Raw genomic sequence first — 22307 nt, 5'->3', positions numbered from 1 at the left:
GAATTTGCCTGACTACTGGGGTTACTATTTGAAGGTAGGTGTGTGTGTGTGAGAGAGAAAACAGGATCCTAGCCTCTCAAACCTGCAGCACGATTAAGTATTCAGAGCTTCTTTAGACAAAGAGAAGCTTTGGGTTGGGAGAAGGTTTATTTATTAAATTTATAGCTCGCCTTTCTGTTGGGGGCAAAACTGGATGCAATGTGTGGCTTAGATGACCTATTTTAACATATTTGCTTAATTTACTGCAACAGCCCAATACACACACCTACTAGGAGTGACAGGATTTTTCTTCGGAGGGAACTTGCATAGCATTGCTGTGTGTACACACTTAAAGGTCAAGGGACCCCTGACCATTAGGTCCAGTCATGACCGACTCTGGGGTTGCGGCGCTCATCTCGCTTTATTGGCCGAGGGAGCCAGCGTACAGCTTCCGGGTCATGTGGCCAGCAGGACTAAGCCGCTTATGGTGAACCAGAGCAGCGCGCGGAAACATCGTTTACCTGCCTGCCGGAACAGTACCTATTTATCTACTTGCACTTTGATGAGCTTTAGAACTGCTAGGTTGGCAGGAGCAGGGACCGAACAACAGGAGCTCACCCTGTCGCAGGGATTCAAACTGCCGACCTTCTGATCAGCAAGCCCAAGAGGCTCAGTGGTTTAGACCAGTGTTTCCCAACCTTGGGCATCCAGCTGTTTTTGAACTACAACTCCCATCATCCCTGACTAGAAAGACCAGTGGCAAGGGATGATGGGAATTGTAGTCCAAAAACAGCTGGAGGTCCAAGGTTGGGAAACACTGGTTTAGACCACAGCGCCACCTATGTCCCACGTACACACTTATTAAGCAACAATAATTTAATATTATGTGCCATGGGAATGCGTACTCTGAGTAAATATACATTGGTCTGTTAATTTCCTTCTAAAATTGCTTGCTTTCCTTTGGTGTCTTACCAGATTGCTGACCTTTCTTTCACTTGCCTGTATCAGAGGTAAAAAAAAAGCAGAATATTTTAAAGTATATAATCTGCTTTGCATGATTGCACAGAATTGCAGGTGTGCTCTAGTTGATGTACTTACTTGGAAGGGAGCTCTGGGAAAGAGTAAAGCTGCTGGCCAGTTGACACCTCTTACAACTATCAGGCTTGGCATTCCCTTTCCCTTAAGCATTCATTTCAAATGAATCAGAAGATATTTAAAAAGCTCCATAGGTTCAGGGCTGACCCCAAACATTGTTGCCATCTTGTGATTGCATCCCAACCACCAGGGAAGTGCAATATTGCAAGAAATAATGGAGCACACTGCTTCATTGTGGCATCTCTTGTGGGCAGTCCAGCAGGCAGTTTTAAGAGAGTTTGTTAAGAGCAAGAGCAAAAGGAAAAAGGCAGAATAATGCATGAAAGGAGAAAAAGAACTACTTTTAGAAGACACCTGAAGGCAGCCCTTCGGGTAGTGTTTAATGCCTGACTACTATGTTTTTATATGTACTGGAAGCCATCCAGAGTGGCTGGGGAAACGCAGCCTGATGGGTAGAGTATAAATAATAAAATTATTAGCCGAGATGTATTGCGGTCTGTCAAGTCTGTCAACCTTCTGATGTATTGCGGTCTGTCAAGTCTGTCAACCTGCAAGTCTGTCAACCTTCCTCTCATTGCAGCCACAGGGAAGCAGCAAAAACACTTCTTGTGTCTTGGCTCCCACTTGTACTGAGACTTTCAGATCAATTATTACACTGGTCAACAACAAATTTGTTGTCTGCATTTTTTCAGTTGATTTAGGATGAATCTGATGCGCTGAATCCAAAAATCACATTGGTTTTGCTCAATCAGGTCAGGTTTTTGAGCTATGGCCACATGTCGTTTTTTTACGTTTTTGTTCACATGTATGCTTGTGTGGAGCATTTTAGAAGAAGTTGGTGGGGGTAAAATGCCATGTCGAATAATTGTTTTGATTGGAAATGATTATTTTAATGACAAGAAGTATTCAGGTCCGATAGTTCTGCGTGATTATGTCGAAAAGGGATCAGTTTGAAGTCATAAAACCTCAAAATCTTCCATAAATTTGATGCGGCAAAGCATAAAGTTTGGGGATCAAAACTAAGTTAATCCTGATCTTCAATCAGCACGTCGTCCTGTAGCTCATTGTAATGAAATTCCAGTGCCTATCTTCGGAGAACTTCCTGACATTAGTGACGAAGATACCTCCAGTGTTGAAGGACATGAAGAAGAAAATGTGGTTCTTGAAGATGATGCTCCACATCCATTTTCCCAAAAGGAGTTGAATGATCTAGTTCGCCACCTCAGCTTGTCAAAGGACTCTGCCGAACTGTTGGCATCCAGATTGAAGGGAAAAAACCCTCCTCTCTGACAGTGCTCGCATCAGCTTCTTCCGCAACAGGCAACAAGAGCACAGTGGTGCCCCGCAAGACAAATGTCTCGCAAGACGGAAAACTCGCTAGACAAAAGAGTTTTCCGTTTTGGAGGTGCTTCGCAAAACGAATTTCCTATGGGCTTGCTTTGCAAGACGAAAATGTCTTGCGAGTTCCTGCGGGGTTTTTCCCCTCCCCCCCTTTTTCTAAGCCGCTTATCCGCTAAGCCGATAAGCCGCTAAAAGCCGCTAAACCGCTAATAGCGCTAATCCGCTAAGCCGTCAATGGGCTTGCTTCGCAAGACGAAAAAACCGCTAGACGAAGAGGCTTGCGGAACGGACTCTTTTCGTCTTGCGAGGCACCACTGTACCTCCGTTTTTTCTCGGAAGAGAAGGACTTGGTGTACTGTGCAGATATTGCGCAGCTTCTGCTCAAGCTTGGAGTGCCACAGTACGAACCCAAAGATTGGAGACTGTTCATTGACAGCAGCAAGCGACCACTGAAATGTGTTCTGTTACACAACAGCAACCAGTTTGCCTCTATACCCCTGGCTCACTCGAGTACACTGAAGGAGAACTATGAAGCGGTGAAGTATGTGCTGGAGAAAATTGGTTATGATCAGCATAAGTGGTTTATTTGTGTTGACCTGAAGATGGTGAACTTTTTGTTGGGACAACAGTCTGGCTTCACCAAGTACCCATGTTTTCTGTGCATGTGGGATAGTAGGGACCGTGCTCAGCATTACACGAAGAAGGACTGGCCTGTGCGGGAGGAATTGGTGCCTTGCAAAGAAAGGAACGTCATCAATGACCCTCTGGTGGACAGAGACAGAATACTCTTTCCATCGCTGCACATCAAGCTCGGCTTAATCAAGCAGTTCACCAAGGCTCTGGACAAGGATGGTGACTGCTTCACTTACTTGTGCCAGGCTTTTCCAGGATTGACCATAGAGAAGTTAAAAGCTGGCATCTTTGACGGTCCTCAGATCCGTCAGCTCATCAGAGATCCAGAGTTTGGAAACTCAATGAACGAAGTGGAACTGGAAGCGTGGAAGGCATTTGTTCTGGTAGTGAAGAACTTTCTTGGCAACAATAAGGCCAGAAACTATGCAGAACTTGTCAACTACATGCTGACTGCTTTCAGAAACCTGGGCTGCAACATGAGCGTCAAGATGCACTACCTATTTTCACATATGGACCGGTTTCCTGAGAACCTGGGTTCAATGAGTGACGAACAGGGGGAGAGATTCCATCAGGACATGAAAGAGATGGAGACCAGGTATCAGGGTCGCTGGGACGCAGTCATGATGGCTGACTACTCTTGGACTCTGAAGAGAGACCTCCCTGCCGCTGAGCATTCCTGGAGTTCCAAGAAATGGAAGTTCAAGCCCTGAAATTTGAAAAATGGTGAAGCAACATGCAATTTACGTGTACTTACCTTTATCAATGCCCACCATTCAGTCTACAGTAAACCTGACCTGATGTAGAGAAACGGATGTCATTTCCTGATTCAGCAGTGCAAAAATGCCCTAAATCATTTGTAGAAATCTAGACAACATTCAAAAAGTAAAAAATTGTTGCCCAGTGTTATTAAAGGCTTTATTGCAAAAATCACTACAGCAGCCCAACACAGATCAGGTTAAACCATTTTGAGCTCTAGAATACATGGCTAGGCGGAAGCTATGACATTGTCCCAATGTCTAGGTTGAAGGGCACCAAGTGGTCCTCAGTTGCCAATACAGAGGCGAGAGAGGAAGTGGCGATTGTTGAAACAGGTCTTGCTTAAAATCTGTGTATGTGAAAGGTTGTTTTGTGGGGAAGAAAACCCAGCATTGCTTCCCCAGTGATGTACTTGCATTGCCAAACTGATGGTCGGCACTGTCATGTGCAGATGCATGGATTGCACTTTGGGGTCAAGTGAGATGGTTCCAGGCAGCTTTCCACTTCTTTCTCTTCCGTGATCATAAGAACAAGAGATATACCAGGAATTTATCCTGTGTCTGTAAATGGGTGCAGAAATCAGCAGTTGACGGTTTTTCCTGATGGGGAATGCTTCACCTGCTTCACCTTTCAGGAGGTACATATGAATCCTGCTAAAATGAGAGGTTTTATCAGTGCTGACTCAGCATCAGTGATGCACATGATGATTTCTGGATGATGCCCACAAGGAGCAGTGGCGGACAGTGACGGGGCGACTTTGACAGCTGGAGGTTGAGGTGTGAATGCTGTTGATGCCTTTCCTCAAGTGCAGGGTTGCTTAGTGGGATAACACTTGTCTGATGTCACACCCATGCAGCTCTACTTCTACTTTGTGGCACTGAAAGGGTGAGAACTCATTTCCCTCGATTGCACACAACACTTGCACCAGTTTTGTCCAGCAAGCTATCTCAGTACTGTACTGCCCTTAAGAGCACAATTGAGAGAAAGGATCTCTGTGAAGCGCTTGTCTTCATTTGATTTCAGTGGAACTAAGGCAGGCCTCCCATGCAGGATTGTGTCCACAGACATCTATTTTTAACACAAACTCCAGCTTTAATTAGTGTTCTGGAACATATTTTCAAATCACAGGAGACAAGGTAAAGTCACAAACTAATTTAGGGCCTGAAATTTCTGACTGCCTGTGACAAAAACAAGCACAACACTAATATGATACTGTAACTGATAAGACAGCTACAAAAGGAGTTAGTTGTACATTTAAAAATAAATTACTACTAAATATATGTAAACAGCCTCTGGTTTGGTACTCTTACATGTTATTGCTGTCAAGAGAATGTATTGCAGAGGGGATTAAAAATCAAAATCAGGGAATCTTAACAATGGATTTGGAAGTTAGTGGGAAGGCACATGCTGTCTGTGTGTTCCGGTCCCTAGCGCTTCCAGTTTGAAAAGATCTTGGTTGCAGGGCTGCCAGAGACTTGGACAGCTGCAGCCATGAGGAGTGGGCTATACAGTGGTATCTCATCGAGCATCCGGGATCCATTTCAGAGCCTGGGATGCTCGACAAAAAAGACACTCGATAGAGCGTCACTCTGCGCGTGCGCGTGGAGCGGTTTTGCGCTTCTGCCCATGCGTGAGGTGGCAAACCCAGAAGTAACCCGTTCTGGTACTTCCGGGTATGCTGTGGATGTCCGCCGAAATGGACAATTGAGGAGGTGGACATTCACGGAGGTATGACTGTCTGGCTAGAGGCACTTGCGGTTTGACTCATCACAAAGCAGCTTTGTGTGGTTTCTGATGACACTGTGGCTTCTGAAATATTCACAACCTCATTCTCTGAATACTGATCTTTATGTAGCCTAATAAGCATTATCCAAGCACATGAGGAGGGAGCTGTGTGTGTCTATGCTCAAGCCACTGGTTCCCAAACTGTGTGCCAGCAAGTGGGGCTGACATGTACCTTAAAGGATAAAGCCGCCCCCTCTTTTGCACCCTCCCCTCCATGCCCACCACAGCTACAAGGCTCTGTGTGAGTGTGCAGCATTGGTGCGCTTAGTCTTTCAATATGTAGGCAGTGACGACATTCTGAGGGAGCAAGGGTGCACTGGAATTCCCTCATTGATTCTGGACAACAGCTGACAGGCAGGTGTGAGGGAATCCCAGAACCATCGCAGCTTCCTAGAATCCCACAATCCCATCCCTTTGCCCTGACTGTCCAGGCAAGAAGGTCCGTGGGGTGATGGAGGGCAACCGCGAGGCTGCCTGAACTTGCAAAAAGAATGCCTGCCCAGTGTTTTAAGGGTTGATATGCAAAGGTGAGGTGTAAGTATCAGTATCACCTGTAAGTTTTTCATTTTTTCTTCCATCAACGCCAGTGGCCTGCATGACTCACCTGCCTTGCACCACCCAACTTCAGCTGTCCATGATTCATCCAAACACTGAATAATAGCACACACAACTAGCAAGACTTCTCTGAACTGCAATCTGAGAAAACATTTTAAAATGTCTAATATTTTTAATATTTCTGAAATTAGTAATTTTTAAAATAATTTAAGCCTAATTTGATGTACTCATATTTGTATATAATACTCAATTTTTAATTTTTTTGAATATTTTTTTTTTTGCTAGGTCTTTTTTCCTTACATGTCAGCATTTAATGTTCTACTGAATGTAAATTCTTTTTTTTATTATTCCCAATAGCCAATTTTCATAACTTCAAATTCAAATATCCCACAATTAAAACAAGTCTGCACTTTTGGAAAAACCTCTATAATAACCAATATTATTTTAATTTTTAAGATGAACAACTTTGTTTCATTAATTTTTTCTATTACAGCTAAGGATTGTAGGAAAGTTGTACAAAATGGCTACCCTGTAGCCATTTCCCCCCCATGATGTTCAAAACACATAAAATTTTCGTTACAAGGAATAAAAACCCATAAATTTCATTCTTTGTTGAGAAAGAGCATGTCTTTGCAATAATTTTCAACATCAAAAACTTTTGGTTACATCATGCCCACATGCTGTAAATTCAGGTTTTCTAAACCTAGTTTTTCCACCCAAAAAACTAGGCTACAAGTGCATTTATTAAAAAAATTAGGCATTTATAAAATCTTTTGAGTGCTGGTGTATTTTTTTCTGAAATCATCATCATTTTATTGAGCTCTGTGTAAAATTTGTAAGAGATCTGATCATTGGTAATGGAGAAAATAAATAAAATGTACACAAGGGTATCTTGTCCCGAAGGTCTCAAGAGGGACATACAATGGAGTTTTAAGGGAATTTGGAAGTCTATAAAATTAAAACCGTTTGAGATAGAGGGGGGAAATTTAAGGGGATTTCTTTCAACCATAAGGGAAGGGTGTGCACCAAATTTCATCAACATTCAAGATGGAGGGTGGCATGACCTCGTTGAAATGACGTGGAATAACCCTGTCACATTCTGGATTAGTTGTAGTTTCCGAGTCACCTTCAAAGGTAGCCCCACATAGAGAGCATTGCAGTAGTCCAAGCGGGAGATAACTAGAGCATGCACCCCTCTGGCCAGACAGTGCGTGGGCAGCGAGGGTCTCTTATTTGTGGAGTGCCAAATAATAAGGTTCCATTTCCAGGATTTTGTATACCTGGCATTTCAAGACGTTGGCTGGTGACTACTAGCTAATGAACATATCCAAGTTGCTTGGGCAGTGAGTGGGTGGAAACAGTTGGAATATATCTAGAAAAAGATGAACAAATCCTGACTGAGAAAGCTTCCTGGGAAATCTGAAGGGATTATATGATGGAGGAATAAATTAAGTCTGCTTTATAGTCTATCACCATCTATTGGTGTGCTTGCCAATGCCCCCATGTTTAACTTTCATATTTTGTATGCAAGCAAGTTGGAATAATGCCTTATAGATAGCACATTCCCCTGATCTTTCCACGTGCTAAACCAACCGTCATAAATGCTCACCACTCTGAATCCAGCGAATGGCTATAATAGGTTTATATCTGGAAGAAAAAGAAGTTCCAAGAAAATTGTTACTGGTGGTTGGAATCAGTGTGACTGTGGGATACTGTGCCTCTTGGCAGATCCAAACCAGAACAGTAAGTGCCCTTTTCCAGGGGTGGGTAGGAACAAGACAAACTCAGCAGGTGAAACTGGGGACAGACTTTTTAATATACCTTGTATAACATTGGGTTAGAATACCAAAATCCAGAAAAATTACCTTAGGGGCTGAATTTTGCCTAGGCATTGCCAGCTGGCTATCCTAAATTCATAAACTGGTTCACAAAAGTAAGGATGACAACTTTTTACTGGCCTTGTGCAGCCTGATTCTCAGAAATGCTATAGAAGAGCTTTTTAAAAAGCAGACATTCGCTATAAAACAAAATAAAAAAATTCCTTCCAGTAGCACCTTAAAGACCAACTGAGTTAGTTCTAGGTATGAGCTTTCGTGTGCATGCACACTTCTTCAGATACACTGAAACAGAAGTTTCAGTGTATCTGAAGAAGTGTGCATGCACACGAAAGCTCATACCTAGAACTAACTCAGTTGGTCTTTAAGGTGCTACTGGAAGGAATTTTTTTATTTTGTTTTGACCATGGCAGACCAACACGGCTACCTATCTGTAACTATTCGCTATAAAGTGATGGGTTGAGCTCACTTGCCACAATGCTGTGAAGTGTACAGGATTACAGTGCCTAAAAGGGCAATTACGTGGGAGATCCTGCATAAGCTGCCCCAAAGGGGAAGCAGAGCAGAAGAGTGATTAATATACCACAGTTCTAAATACTGTTTAACTATATATAGAGAGAGAGAGAGTGTGTGTGTGTGTGTGTGTAAGTGATAGCAGAATCACAGCCATTCTGACTTTTGTGTGACAGGTGAAAGTGGCATGTCCAGACTAAGAAAGCTTTTTACATAGCTTACCCCTTAGAATTTTGCAAGTTTCTGTTTAATTGTCTTTTGCCCATTCAAAGTCATGCCATCAGCAGCTCGAAGCGACCTGGTTAGAAAAACACCTTCCTATTTAAGGTGAGGGTAAAGTGAGTGACATGCCATCTTCCCTGCTATTTGTTGGATAGTCTCATGATCTGCAGAGATGCAATTTCTGGAACCCATTGAAATAGTGCTTATTTATTATAGGCTGTAATAATAGTACAATTGTATTTGTAGGTACTTCTTAATTTTCTGTGACAAAATTTTATCAAAGCTCTGTGTGGTCTAAGCCTATTGTGCTGGTCCCGGGGGGTTACCATGTGGAGTGGTCCGAGTCTAGTCCAAGGTAAAGGGTGTGGTATGGAGGCTGTCCGTCAAGGCTGAAGCTGGGTCCAAGGCAGGGAGTCGGGTGGGGTCTGGAACTCTGGCAGAAGAGCAGGACAGGGTGGAGGCAGGAACAGGCTACCAACAATGTTGCTCCCGCAACCTGGGACTGGGCTGGCTGGCTTTTATCTCCTCCAAGGCATAGGGCGGCCCCGGTCCACAGGTGACTTGCCTCTCCTGGCCTGGAGGCGAGCACTCCACCTGCGGGAACTTAGTTCCCTCCGCCTCTCTGCCCTGAGCCTCTGCAGCTCAGGAGAGGCTGGAGGGTTACCGGACCCAGAGGCAACCTCAGCTTCCCCTGACGGGGCTGAGAGTGGAGCACCTGCAGGCAATGGGTCCTCCATCACCTCTGGAGCCAGAGTGGACGCATCTGGTGTCTGCTCCTGAGGATCCAGCACAGGTGAGGACCCTTCAGGCTCAGGCCCCAGCCCTGGCTCAGCTGGTCCTGGAGGCAGAGACTCCTGTGCAGGCTGGGATTCCTCAGGTTCAGCCTCTGAATCCGATTCCCAGGCCACCACACCTATGCACACTTAATCAGAAATCTCACTGAACTCTGTAGGACTTTTTGCTAAGTCAAACTGTGTATAGGCTGCAGTCCTAAGCCCCCTTGCTAGAGACTTTGTCCCACTGAACTTAGCTTACTTCTGAAGAAACATCCTTGACTGACAGAAAAGGTGAAAAATGTTGCTGGTTATTTTATTTGTACAATCTTACTGATATGCAGTTATAATGTATGTGATGTGTTGTGACGTATTCCTGATACTAGAAACAAATGATCTGAACTACAGTTCCTGCTGGTGTGAATGGAAGTTATTTACTTAATCACCACTCTTCTTATTTTCTTCCTTGATTCAGTCAGGCACTCGCACACTGGGTGATTCATTCAAGCCAACACTTCCAAGGAAGCAATTGTGAAAGTGCAACCTTTGATTGTGTCACTAACTCTGCTAACTCAGAAGGGGGAAGCTCTGTCAAGAAAGGAAAATCCCTTAGAAACTGTCACACACACAAATAGGTTTTAAGAAAAGGGTGTAAAAAAGTTGTTTGCTAAATAACGAGATAGAGAAAAAACATAAAGTTGGTGTGGGGTTTTTTAGTTAAAAAAAGGCTTCAGTGCAATATATCACTTTCACACAAATAAGACACACCTTTTCCCTCCTAAAAAGTAAGGGGAAATGTGTTTGCGTCTTATGGAGCGAATGCAGGTGGGAGGCTCTGCTCAGCACTCCCTTTAAAGAGCCGCGTGGAACGTGTGTGTGGTTCTTGGGGGCTTTTCCCCGAGGAGGGAGAAGGGCTGCCTTAGCTGCACGCAGCCTCTCCTGGGCAGGGGGATGAAGGCTGTGTGCGGCTATCCCATAAGCCAGGACAGCAAACGGGATTGCTGAGCTGTGATCCCTCTTGCTGTCCTGGCTTCTGAGATTCAGAATATTTTTTTTTCTTGTTTTCCTCTTCCCAAAACTAGGTGCATCTTGTGGTCTGGTGCGTCTTATAGAGCAAAAAATACGGTAATTAATGGCAATTAATGGTAATAATAATGTATTAATGGCAATGATTTTAATCGGTTTGTGCAACTGCAGGTTGAATTGTGCACCTGAGAGTCATGGACTCTGATAGGAGTCTTGTAAGAGTAAGAGAAACTGTTGTTAAGTGAAAAGACAGACATTTCTTTACTTTCAGGCTATCGTGTGTGGTTCAAATCACTGATGCTGGTATATAAGGCCGGGCCGGAGCCAGGACAACAGGCACTGTGCTATAGTCCAGGAGTGCCAAAAAGTCCCAGACAGTGATGTGCCTTATATAAGGTGGTTTGGCAGTGTTCACTAGCATTGTAAATGTGCTGTAGTGCTGAACAAGACTTGAATAAATTCCCATGTAAAGGTGTGCTAACTGTCTCTCTCATGCTCCGCTTCTGCACCTAAGTGTTAATCAGAAGAAAATGGGAATATGTGAGGTTCTAGAATACACTTCTGAATGACATACTGCACCAAATGTAATATACTGTAATTTTGCTGCAGAATGTCATGTTTGGGTTCTGCTTCATGGCTGCAATTTAGGAACACTTATTTGTGAGTAAGCCCCACTGAATTTCCAAGTAAAAATGGAACAGGGGTAAAACTGCACATGCAGCAAAGTGTTGGGAGAGGATAATTTCAAGTGAGAGCATTTGCAGATGACCTAGTTTTGACTTTACAACAGCCAGACATTAGTACTAAAAGAGTGTTGGAATTAATTGAAATATTTGGTCAAGTAGCAGGATTTAAATTGAATAAACAGAAAACAAAGGTTTTGGAGAAAAATTTAACAATGGAAGAAAGAGAGAGGTTTCAGAGTGAAACAGGTTTGGAAATAACGAAAAAAGTGAAATACCTGGGGGTAAATTTAACATCTAAGAATCTGAATTTATTTAAAGACAATTATGAAAAATGTTGGTCAGAAGTAAAGAAAGATTTAGAAACATGGTCAAGGTTGAAATTGTCCTTGTTAGGTCGAATTGCTACTATTAAGATGAATGTATTGCCTAGAATGCTTTTTTTGTTTCAGAACTTACAAATTCTGGACAAGATGGATTGTTTCAAGAGGTGGCAGAAAGATATATCAAAATTTGTCTGGCAGGGCAAAAAGCCCAGAATTAAGTTTAAGATTTTAACTGATGCAAAGGATAGAGGGGGATTTGCCCTGCCGGACTTAAGATTATACTACGAAGCAGCAGCTTTCTGCTGGCTGAAAGACTGGCTACTTCTTGAGAACACAGACATCTTAGATTTGGAAGGATATGATAATTGTTTTGGTTGGCATGCATACTTATGGTATAACAAGGCAATGGTGTACAAAGGTTTTAAAAATCATACTGTTAGAAAAGCATTATATAATGTTTGGAGCAGATACAAAGATCTACTGGAAACTAAAACTCCCAGGTGGTTGTCACCAATGGAAGCCAAGGGGGTGAAAAAACTTAATATGGATTCTAAATGGCCAAAATATTGTGAAATCTTAGAATATGAAGGTGAAAGGGTAAAGCTTCAGAGTTACGAAAAACTAAAGTCCAAAGTTCGAGATTGGCTGCATTATTATCAGATAAATGAGGCATTTAAAGAGGACAGGAAAATAGGATTTCAGAAGGAGAGGTCAAAGTTAGAAACGGAACTGTTAGAACCCAATACTAAGAATCTGTCAAGAATGTATAATTTGCTGCTTAAATGGAATACACAGGAGGAAACGGTGAAATCAGCTATGATTAAATGGGCACAGGATATCGGTCATGACATTATGTTTGCTGACTGGGAACAGTTGTGGACCACTGGTGTTAAGTTTACGGCATGTAATGCCTTAAAAGAAAATATAATGAAAATGATCTACAGGTGGTACATGACCCCAGTCAAGCTTGCAAAAATTTACCATTTTCCCAATAATAAATGTTGGAAATGTAATGAGAATGAAGGTACCTTTTATCACCTATTGTGGACCTGCCCGAGGGTGAAAGCATTCTGGGAAATGATCTATAATGAAATTAAGAAAGTCCTTAAATGGACATTTACTAAGAAACCAGAGGCTTTTCTCCTGGGCATGGTTGGCCAATTGGTGCCAAAGGAGGATAGGACTTTCTTTATGTATGCTACTACTGCAGCAAGAATTCTTCTGGCAAAGTATTGGAAGATGCAAGAACTACCTACTCTTGAAGAATGGCAGACAAAGGTGATTGACTTCATGGGACTGGCAGAGATGACCGGCAGAATTTGTGACCAGGGGAAAGAGGCAGTGGAAGAAGACTGGAAGAAATTTAAAATATATCTTAAAAACTGTTGTAAAATTGAGGAGTGTTAAGATGTCAAGGGGTAAGAAGCAGAGAATTACAGCTGTAATTAACAAATTTATGGGAATTTAATGAAGGGAACTAAATGGATAAATTGACTAAAGGGTTGCTAAAAAATTTTAAAATAAGGATGCAGCGAAAGGGAGGTAAGGGGAAGTCGATTGAAAGAAGTTACAAGAAAATAAGATTATGAATTTATTTATGTTTGATTTGTTTATGTTTGTTTGTATTTTGTGATGTGTTTGTTTTTTAATTATGTGTTTTAAAAACTGAATAAAAATTATTATTATTAAAAAAAAAAAAGATAATTTCAAGTGGAACAGCAGGATCAGTGTGGTGGGGGCTGAAGGCTTCCTTCCCCACTGCTTTCCACTCTGCAATCCATATTGGGAAACCCAGCCAGATGGGTGGGGTATGAATGAATGAATGAATGAAATTTTGTCTAGACCATGTGGGCTTATTTCTGGTTTTGAGTCCAATGGGGAGAAAAGGGGCCGGGGGAGGGGATGGTTGCAGCAGATGCATAAAGTGTTTGCCATCTCCCCCCCCCCCACCTGCCATGCATCAACCACTATGTTATGTAGTTTCATCCTGGCTCGCATTGAGTTCATTTGGACTTCTGTATACACTGTTAAGGCTCCCTGATAGATATATTTATTTTACCCTCGCTCTGTAGCTCGAAAATGCTCTTAGAGCAGCTTTCAAATAATCAGACTGTTATAGATGTATGACACATAAGGGATTGAGAGAGAGGAAGGGATAGACTACAAGGTTTTCCATCCTGCTGGTCACTTTGATTAATATTCCCTCTGAATACCAGTTGTTGGCTCTCATGAGCAGAAGACTTTTACTGCTCTCATGCTCTGCATGTTGGCTTCCTGTGGATATTGCCTGGTCGCTGTGGGAACAGAACGCTCCTTGGTCTGATCCACACAGCCTCTTCTTGGCAGACTCCTGTAATAACCAGCTGGAATGGAAAGAGTTCAAGGAGGAGAGGAGGAGCCAAAGCTCCCTGGCCTGTCACCTGTCTGCAGTCCCACCTTTCCCTCTGCTATAGCCTGGTAGAATGGCTGCCTCTACTGTAGGTGAGGCAGGAACCTGGTGAATGGAGCTAAAATGTGCTTAACCTTTTTTGATTTTGTTCTTCATAAACGAAAACTTAAGCATCACGTCTGAGGGAAGTGAAAACTACAGTTAGAAGCTAAGGCTATTGTACTCAAATTGGCAGTGGTCTAAGTTTGTCCATATTCTTTTCCTGAGTGGTGTCCTGTGGTCTCCTTTGGGCAGGGGGTCTCCTGAGCTTGAGGTTTTGCAGTATTGCATGAAGGACCCTTGATCCTGTAGGCAGAGTTGCACAGCCACATTCGTCCCCAGCCATATTCCATTTGCAGTCACAACAGATTCATACAATGCCTTGTATGGGACACCAGTGAAACATCTCAGGTGTGTACTGCACTGGTGCAACATGAAAACTCATATTGCTGCACTGCTTTGAGAGCCTTTGTACAGTGGTACCTCAGGTTACAGACTCTGCTAACCCAGAAATATTACCTCGGGTTAAGAACTTTGCTTCAGGATGAGTAGTGTGGTGGCGGCGGCGTGACAGCAGCAGGAAGCCCCATTAGCTAAAGCGGTGTCTCAGGTTAAGAACAGTTTCAGGTTAAGAACGGACCTCCGGAACGAATTAAGTACATAACCAGAGGTACCACTGTATTTGGTCCCATCCATTTAAAGAAAAGGAAAAAGGCATAAAGAAAAAAGGGTATGAAAGTTGTTGTTTTTTAAATAGTAATTGCCATTTATTTCCATTGCAATATAGTACCTCCCAAGAGAAAACAAATCTGAAATGCATATTTTATTTTATTTTTCAGTGGTGCATTTTCTGAAGTAGTTTTGGCTGAAAACAGGACTACTGGAAAACTATTTGCAGTCAAGTGCATCCCAAAGAAAGCCCTGAAAGGGAAGGAAAGCAGCATTGAGAATGAAATTGCAGTCCTGAGAAAGTAAGTATGAAACGTGTTCTTCCATTATGGTTGCCAGAACAGACATCTGGGATTGTCCTCTGGGCCACTTTATTGGGATCAAGATGGGGCAGCATGCCAGGATTCAGTTCAGATTTGCAATTGATTCAGAATAAACTGAGCTGTTTTCCAACTTATTTATTTTTTTGGAAAATAGCTTGTTTTGCTGAGCCCAGTTTCAGGTCAAAGTGGGTCACCATGGCTTGTCCACCACTAGTTCAGATCATGTAATTTGCAGTTTTCCAGCAATGCCTAAATAAAACCCAGCCAGATGGGCAGGGTATAAATAATAAAATTATTATTGTTGTTGTTGTTTTTATTATGTGAAGCCATGGCATAAAGGTAAAGGTAAAGGGACCCCTGACCATTAGATGCAGTTGTGACTGACTTTGGGGTTGCAGTGCTCATCTTGCTTTATTGGCCGAGGGAGCCAGCGTACAGCTTCTGGGTCATGTGGCCAGCATGACTAAGCCACTTATGGCGAACAGGAGCAGCGCACGGAAACGCCGTTTACCTTCCCGCCGGAGTGGTACCTATTTATCTACTTACACTTTGATGTGCTTTCGAACTGCTAGGTTGGCAGGAGCAGGGACCGAGCAACGGGAGCTCACCCCGTCGTGGGAATTCGAACCGCCGACCTTCTGATTCACAAGCCCTAGGCTCTGTGGTTTAAGCCACAGCGCCACCCGTGTCCCGTGACACACATGTGTGTGTAAAAGCCACCATTGTGAATTACCAAATGTATTTAGTTTCTTTTTTGCACTCACAGCAAGATTATGTCTTAGCCTGCTTGAGCAATAAATATACATTTTGGAATATAATATAAAGGATCATATGGGCCTAATAATGAATAATGCCAACACCTGTGCAAAGTGCCACAATGGTGAAGCTCCACTGAAATGTAGGGTTTTTTTGTCATGTTCTTAAGGGCCCTTTGGCCAATGGCTGTAAAGATCTTCAGCTTTATAACAATTTCTTGAACTTCTTTTCCCAAAGTGTGACTCGGTAGAGGAGTACATAGAGATGTGATAGAGGACCAGGCCAACGTCCTCCATCACCTCCTCAGACTAGCCCTCTCCTAAAATTAGTTGTTGAGTGCACCAGCATTTATTGCTGCCTTATTATTTCCTCTCCCCCCCCCCCCCCACACACTCTTTCTGCAATGTTTTCCTACAGCTAAGAGCTAGACATACAGGTGCCAGGCCTGTCTGCATAGCAGAAGCACTTTTCAACATGTGTTGCTAAATTTATACACATAGGTATGTAGGTATCTTCCTGCTTTTGTAGGATTGCACATTGCCTACAATGTTCAGCTACGCTGGCAGGCTGAGCATTGCACTAAATGCCTCATTTCTAAATAAAAACTCTTTAACTCCTGCCTGGGCAATGTGAATGATTAGATTTTTATTATTCTAGGAGTATGTTACTGCATACAGTGCTGAATGCTGGCAGGCATTTGTAACATACATTTCGCTGAGCCTCGAGTCTCTAATTTCAGATCAGAATCTGTGCTATTGTAATTTAAGTAGGTCAGTTACTTAAATGGAAAATATGAGATGCTATGCCCTACAATGGAGATGGGGAGAAAAACTCTGAAGCAGCCTCTCTGTATCTAAGGCTGTGTCTTTCGCAGCACACATGCATGCTCTGGTTGCGTGCTCATCTGAGAGCAAGAGCGCTACATAATTTGCAGTGTAGCTTGAGTCAGTGGTAAGATGTTGAGTGTGCCGCTGCTCCATGTGTTCTGTGCTACAGATATGTGCTGGTGCAGTCAGAGCATCAGTCGATAAGGGGGATTTCCCAGGATGGCGTTCTCTAAGGGCTTGTCCACACCTACCTTTCGCACTCTGCTTTCCAGGAAGAGGTCTGTGCTTTAAAGTGCTCTTTTTTCCGCCCTGGAGGATTCCTCGTGAAAACCTGCTCTTTAAAGCTGAAGTACAACAGATGGCAATTGGGGTTTCCATTTGCTCTGATTCTGGGAATGTGATGGTAGATCTAGGCTATTGTCTTTTTGTATTGTTTTCCAGTTGTTTTCTTTGGTGTTTTTAATTTGCATGCATTAATTTGTTGTAAGATGCCTTGGCTCAATATATTGGATCCACAAGGTATTTCTGTTATTAATTTTAAGTCTTTGTGAATTTTAAATTCTTAATAGAGTTGGACAGCCCCCACCCTGTATCACTTTTCTGAATCTTATTACACCATAAATAATCCAGTTTCACCTGTTTCCACAGAGAAACTGAAGTGAATCTGTTGAAATTAAAAGGGACATTCATCAGATAAAGTAATAGAAAGCCGCTTCAGGCTCTTTTAGTCCAATATGAAACTAGACAGGAGTAATAAATAAACCATGTTTAAGACAACAGAGATATACATGATACTTAATATTGTGGAGACCTGAGAAGTGTGTACGCAAATACTAAACGCTCAAATAGGAAGGAAGCAGCTGCCTATCAGTCTGCCTGTCAGTCACAAGGCTTTGTGCAACGCCTTGCTATACTGATCTTTTCTCCTATTAACTTAACAATGAATTTACTTCCCAATGAAGTTACTTCCCAACATTTACTTCCCAACTTAATGTGGGTTACTGAAAATATAAATAAATTATTGTAATGTGTATGTGTTTGTTTAAATATTATCACAAGCAAGATCCAAGGGTTCAAATCCATACTTCTATTTATTTTGGAAGAGGGATTGTTTGTACCTGATAATATCAGGCTGATATCCAAACCCTGATATTTCAAATAATAATAATAATAATTTAATATTTTTTTATTTATACCCCACCCATCTGGCTGGGTTTCCCCAGCTGCTCTGGGCAGCTTTCAACAGAACATTAAAATCAAATCAGACCAGACAAGAAAGGAGGAGGAGTGGCGTTATATGTCAGGGATGTGTATACCTGTGAAGAGATCCAAGATTTAGAACCTCAAAGCCAAAGTGAGAGCATTTGGGTCAAAATTAAGGGAGAGATGAATAACAGGGACCTCATTGTGGGAGTTTACTATAGATCCCCAAGCCAAACGGAGGACATAGATGATGCCTTCCTGGAACAGATGGCCAAGCATGCAAAAGGAAGGGAGATAGTAGTAATGGGGGACTTCAATTACCCGGATATTTGCTGGATATCAAACTCAGCCAAGAGCATAAGATCAAACAGATTCCTCACTGGCCTTGCAGACAACTTCGTTGTCCAGAAAGTGGGAGAAGCAACAAGAGGAACAGCCATTTTAGATCTGGTCCTAACCAATGTTGATGACCTGGTTAGTGGTGTAGAAGTGGAAGGATCATTAGGCGCGAGTGATCATGCTCTTCTGAAGTTTACTATACAGCGGAAAGGAGCAGCCAAGCATACTAGGACTCAATTTCTTGACTTTAGGAAAGCCGACTTCATAAAACTTAGGGAAGTGCTGGGTGAGATCCCATGGATAGTAATACTAAAAGGAAAGGGAGTTCATGATGGCTGGGAGTTTGTTAAGAGAGAGATAGTAAAAGTACAACTTCAGGCAATACCAATGAGACGGAAACATGGAAGGTGCCTAAAGAAGCCGGGGTGGCTATCTAAAGAACTTTTAACTGAGTTAAGATTAAAAAAGGATGTGTACAAAAAATGGAAAAGGGGGGAAACCACCAAAGAGGAATTCAAACAAATAGCCAGCACGTGTAGACACAAAGTCAGAAAAGCTAAAGCACAGAATGAACTCAGGCTTGCTAGAGAGGTTAAAAGCAACAAAAATGGCTTTGATGGGTATGTTCGTAGCAAAAGGAAGAACAAAGAAACAGTGGGGTCACTCAGAGGAGAAGATGGTGAAATGCAAACAGGGGACACAGAAAGGGCTGAACTCCTCAATGCCTTCTTTGCCTCAGTCTTCTCCGATAAAGAAAACAATGCCCGACCTGAAGAATTTGGAGCAAATGATTCAGCTGAGGAAACACAGCCCAGAATAACTAAGGAGATAGTACAAGAATACTTGGCTAGTTTAGATGTATTCAAGTCTCCAGGGCCAGATGAACTGCATCCAAGAGTATTAAAAGAACTGGCAGATGTGATCTCAGAACCACTGGCAGTCATCTTTGAGAATTCCTGGAGAACAGGCGAAGTCCCGGCAGACTGGAGGAGGGCAAATGTTGTCCCTATTTTCAAAAAGGGGGAAAGAGAGGACCCAAATAATTACCGCCCAGTCAGTCGGAGACACCTTGATCATTTTGGGCACTTTTTGGAAGGTTTAGCCTTATTGGCATCACCATTCCTGTTTGCTCCCCCGCCAGGGGCTTTGCATTGTTTAGCAAAATGACCTGGGCGTTTGCAATTAAAGCAATTGCCAGTCGGCTTATTGCCAGCCTGGATGGCACCGGCAACCAAAGACATCGTGTGGCTCTGGCTGCCAACATCTGTGCAGGTTTGAATCATATCGGCCAGGTCATATTTGGGGCGGTGTATGATTAACTGCAAAGCCTTTTTGCAATCGGTGTTTGCATTTTCAAAGGCCAATTTTTTCATCAATTCATTTTGAGCTGTAGGGTCATCAATCTGCCTGGAGATTGATTCTTTCAAACTATCTATAAATTGATGGTAAGACTCCGAATGTTGTTGCTTAATATTAACGAAGGAGCTCAGTGGTTGCCCTGAGACAGGGACTTTTCGAAAGGCGCGTTGTACGCAGGTCGCGGTGCGACTGAAATGTAAAGGTGTCAGTTGCGCCTGGGCTGGTATATTATCATACAGACCAGCGCCATAGAGTTGGTCAGCTGAATGCCGTGGATCAGCCAGGGCTACTGCGCTATGCTTAAATTCACTTTCAAAAACCACATACTGAGCAGGAGATAAAAGCATACGCATCAAATCCTTCCAATCTTGAGGTAGCATTGTATAACCATTTGCAATCCCCTCCAGCATCCCTAGCACATAAGAAGATTTGAGGCCAGAATCAGTAATGGCTTTCCTTAATTCCCTCAGAACAGAATAAGGAAGTGCCTCATACATAGAATCATAGAGTTGGAAGAGACCACAAGGGCCATCGAGTCCAACCCCCTGCCAAGCAGGAAACGAAACATTATCTGTTGTTGTGCTGTGCCGGGGTTTGCATAGGAGATAGGGAAAGCAGATGGCATTTCCCCAGCCCATCCAGCCTCCTCCTCTAAGGAGAGGTGCCCTTGCTGCCTAGCTTGAGAAAGCGCGGCGCGCACAGCTCCGGTGGAAAAACACGTGGGGGCTGAAGCAGGCAAAGGAGGGATGGGGGTGGATGGGGATGTGGGCTGAGGTGTAGGGAGGGGTTGGCAAGGCTGCGAGGGGGGCAAAATCTTTGGATAAAGTGGGGGATTGTCTGCAGCGGCTAGAAGAGCAGGTGCCGACGGAGATGCCTGTGGTCCTAATCTAGCGACGGCATCTGCACACTTCTGCCAAGTGAGCAGACAATGAATCGGTGCCCTCGGTTCTGCAAAGAGGGTTTTTCCAATCTTTTGCCAAGCTTCTGACCCCAGAGAACCTGCCTCTGGGTACCAGGGGCACTGGCAAGCAATCTCACATAACAATTGTTCAATTTCTTTCAAGGAAATATGAGCACCCGCCACCCGCTGTCTAACGAGATGGAGCAACTCCTTGGCATGCTCCTCTTGGAACCTAGTCAGTTCCCCTCCCATACTCACGAAATAGTGCACTGAGACTTCTCCAGTCGAGTGAAGTATAGGGATGGCTGCGAAGGGATCTGGCAATCACGTCGGGGTCACCAGATGTTGGGTTGAAATGAACGACAGACGAGTGGTGGGTGTCATATGGGAGGCATCTCTCGAGCATGTCTCGGGGAGTCTCTTTTATTGAATATTACAGCATTGCCACATATGTGCTTGTTGCTGATTGGTTAACACAAGTACAAAGCAAATGTTGCATATAGACATTAATCATCAATAGATTAAAGGGTGGGAAAGGGAACACAGAATTGGACAGGCGTGAAAGCTTCCTTATTAAATTATAACTAGTGATTGATATAGCAAGACTTAAACTATTACTAGTGATTAATATATAGCATTCATCCGTAAATATGGTCAACCAAGCACTAAGAACAGGTCAGACTAAGAACAAGTCAGAATGCAATGTTTTCATGAACTCATGGTGAAGTGAACATTCTAGGGTGATGTGCAGAAACAAAACTTTCCTTCAGAAGGTGAAATTTACTGGGAGTGGGAGAAGAGTCAAGAGATGGTTTTCAAACTAAAATGGAGGTGAACTGAGCCTGGTATCAACACAAGAAATTACCTTTTCTTCTTTACATTTTTGAAGGCCTCTATGTAGCTATGAAGTCATGTGTTTAATCAAACTATGCTTATAGCATTCCTATAGCATTCACTTAGGAGGGCATGCCTTCATCTGTGCCTTTCAAACGCCTTTTTGAGACCAGACACATGTGAAGTTGTTTCCTCCACCAAGACTCACTGTCCTTTTCTGTGTGTTACCATCTAGTGTCGAAAAGGCACAATTGTTGTTCAGCAAGGAAGACTGAGCACGTTCTTTCAACTGGGTGTTTACCAAGAGGGATGGCAGCCCAATGTGAGCTGAAGTTCAAAACAAAAACCTTATTTCTAATCCAGCCTCCATACTTTACTTTATTGTAGCCTTGTCTTGCTTTACTGTATCAAATTTACTATTTATAATTCTTTGCTCTGCCTTGTGCATTGCAGGAATTCATACTTTCTGTTGTGTGAAGAGCTTCGCAGGAAGGCACACTTCTGACATATTTATCTAAAGACAATGCAAACATGTTTGGAAATGTGAATCTTATCTAAATCTTCTAGAAACCAGTTTACAGAGTTTTGTTGCCAACTTGATCAATTGCATGGTTTTCAGTTTTGTTCTTTTATTGGTGATCCAAGTGCCTCTTTTTACAGATGTTGCTTATTGCCACTTGTAAGACACTTAAATTATTGCTGCTAGAAAGCTGGTTAGATTTTTGTAACTGTTTTAATTCTTGCTGAATGTTATGGCTCATTTTTTTTTGTTGCTGCTCTATTTAGTTTGCTTTTTATTTGCAATTATGTTGCTTTAATCTTGTGCATTGTCATCCGGTAAGAAAGGGAAGAGAATAGGAAGGAAGGAAGGAAGGAAGGAAGGAAGGAAGGAAGGAAGGAAGGAAGGATCTTCAACATAAATAAACTAATAAAAGCAAAAATTTTGGTAGGGTGGAACAGAGAGTTGACCTTTTGTTTTTGTATTATGCAACTCAAAGTAGAACCTGGTAGTTTTGGGTTATTCTAGTGATGAAGACCAGCATGAAAACTGCCTATTCACTTATGGTATGCAGCTTCAACTACAAGGACAACAAAATTCCACTTTGGAAGGAGAATACAAGGAGCCACATTGTCTCAGACCGAATG

The 22307-nt window shown here is 42.8% G+C and overlaps 1 protein-coding gene across 1 annotated transcript in view; it reads left to right on the top strand.

Moving 5' to 3' along the window:
• CAMK1D (calcium/calmodulin dependent protein kinase ID) overlaps positions 1–22307 on the top strand; it is a 217330-nt gene that overhangs the window by 123265 nt on the left and 71758 nt on the right. The window contains exon 2 of the mRNA XM_081879198.1: positions 14790–14921. Coding sequence (XP_081735324.1) covers positions 14790–14921 — 132 coding nt within the window. The remainder of the gene's footprint in view (positions 1–14789; positions 14922–22307) is intronic.

The sequence above is a fragment of the Podarcis erhardii genome, assembly GCF_964252035.2.
Source record: "Podarcis erhardii genome assembly, chromosome: 10".
Classification (NCBI taxonomy): Eukaryota; Metazoa; Chordata; class Lepidosauria; order Squamata; family Lacertidae; genus Podarcis; species Podarcis erhardii.
The sequence above is the reverse complement of the archived record's forward strand: the minus strand, read 5'-3'. Positions and strand labels throughout refer to the sequence as shown.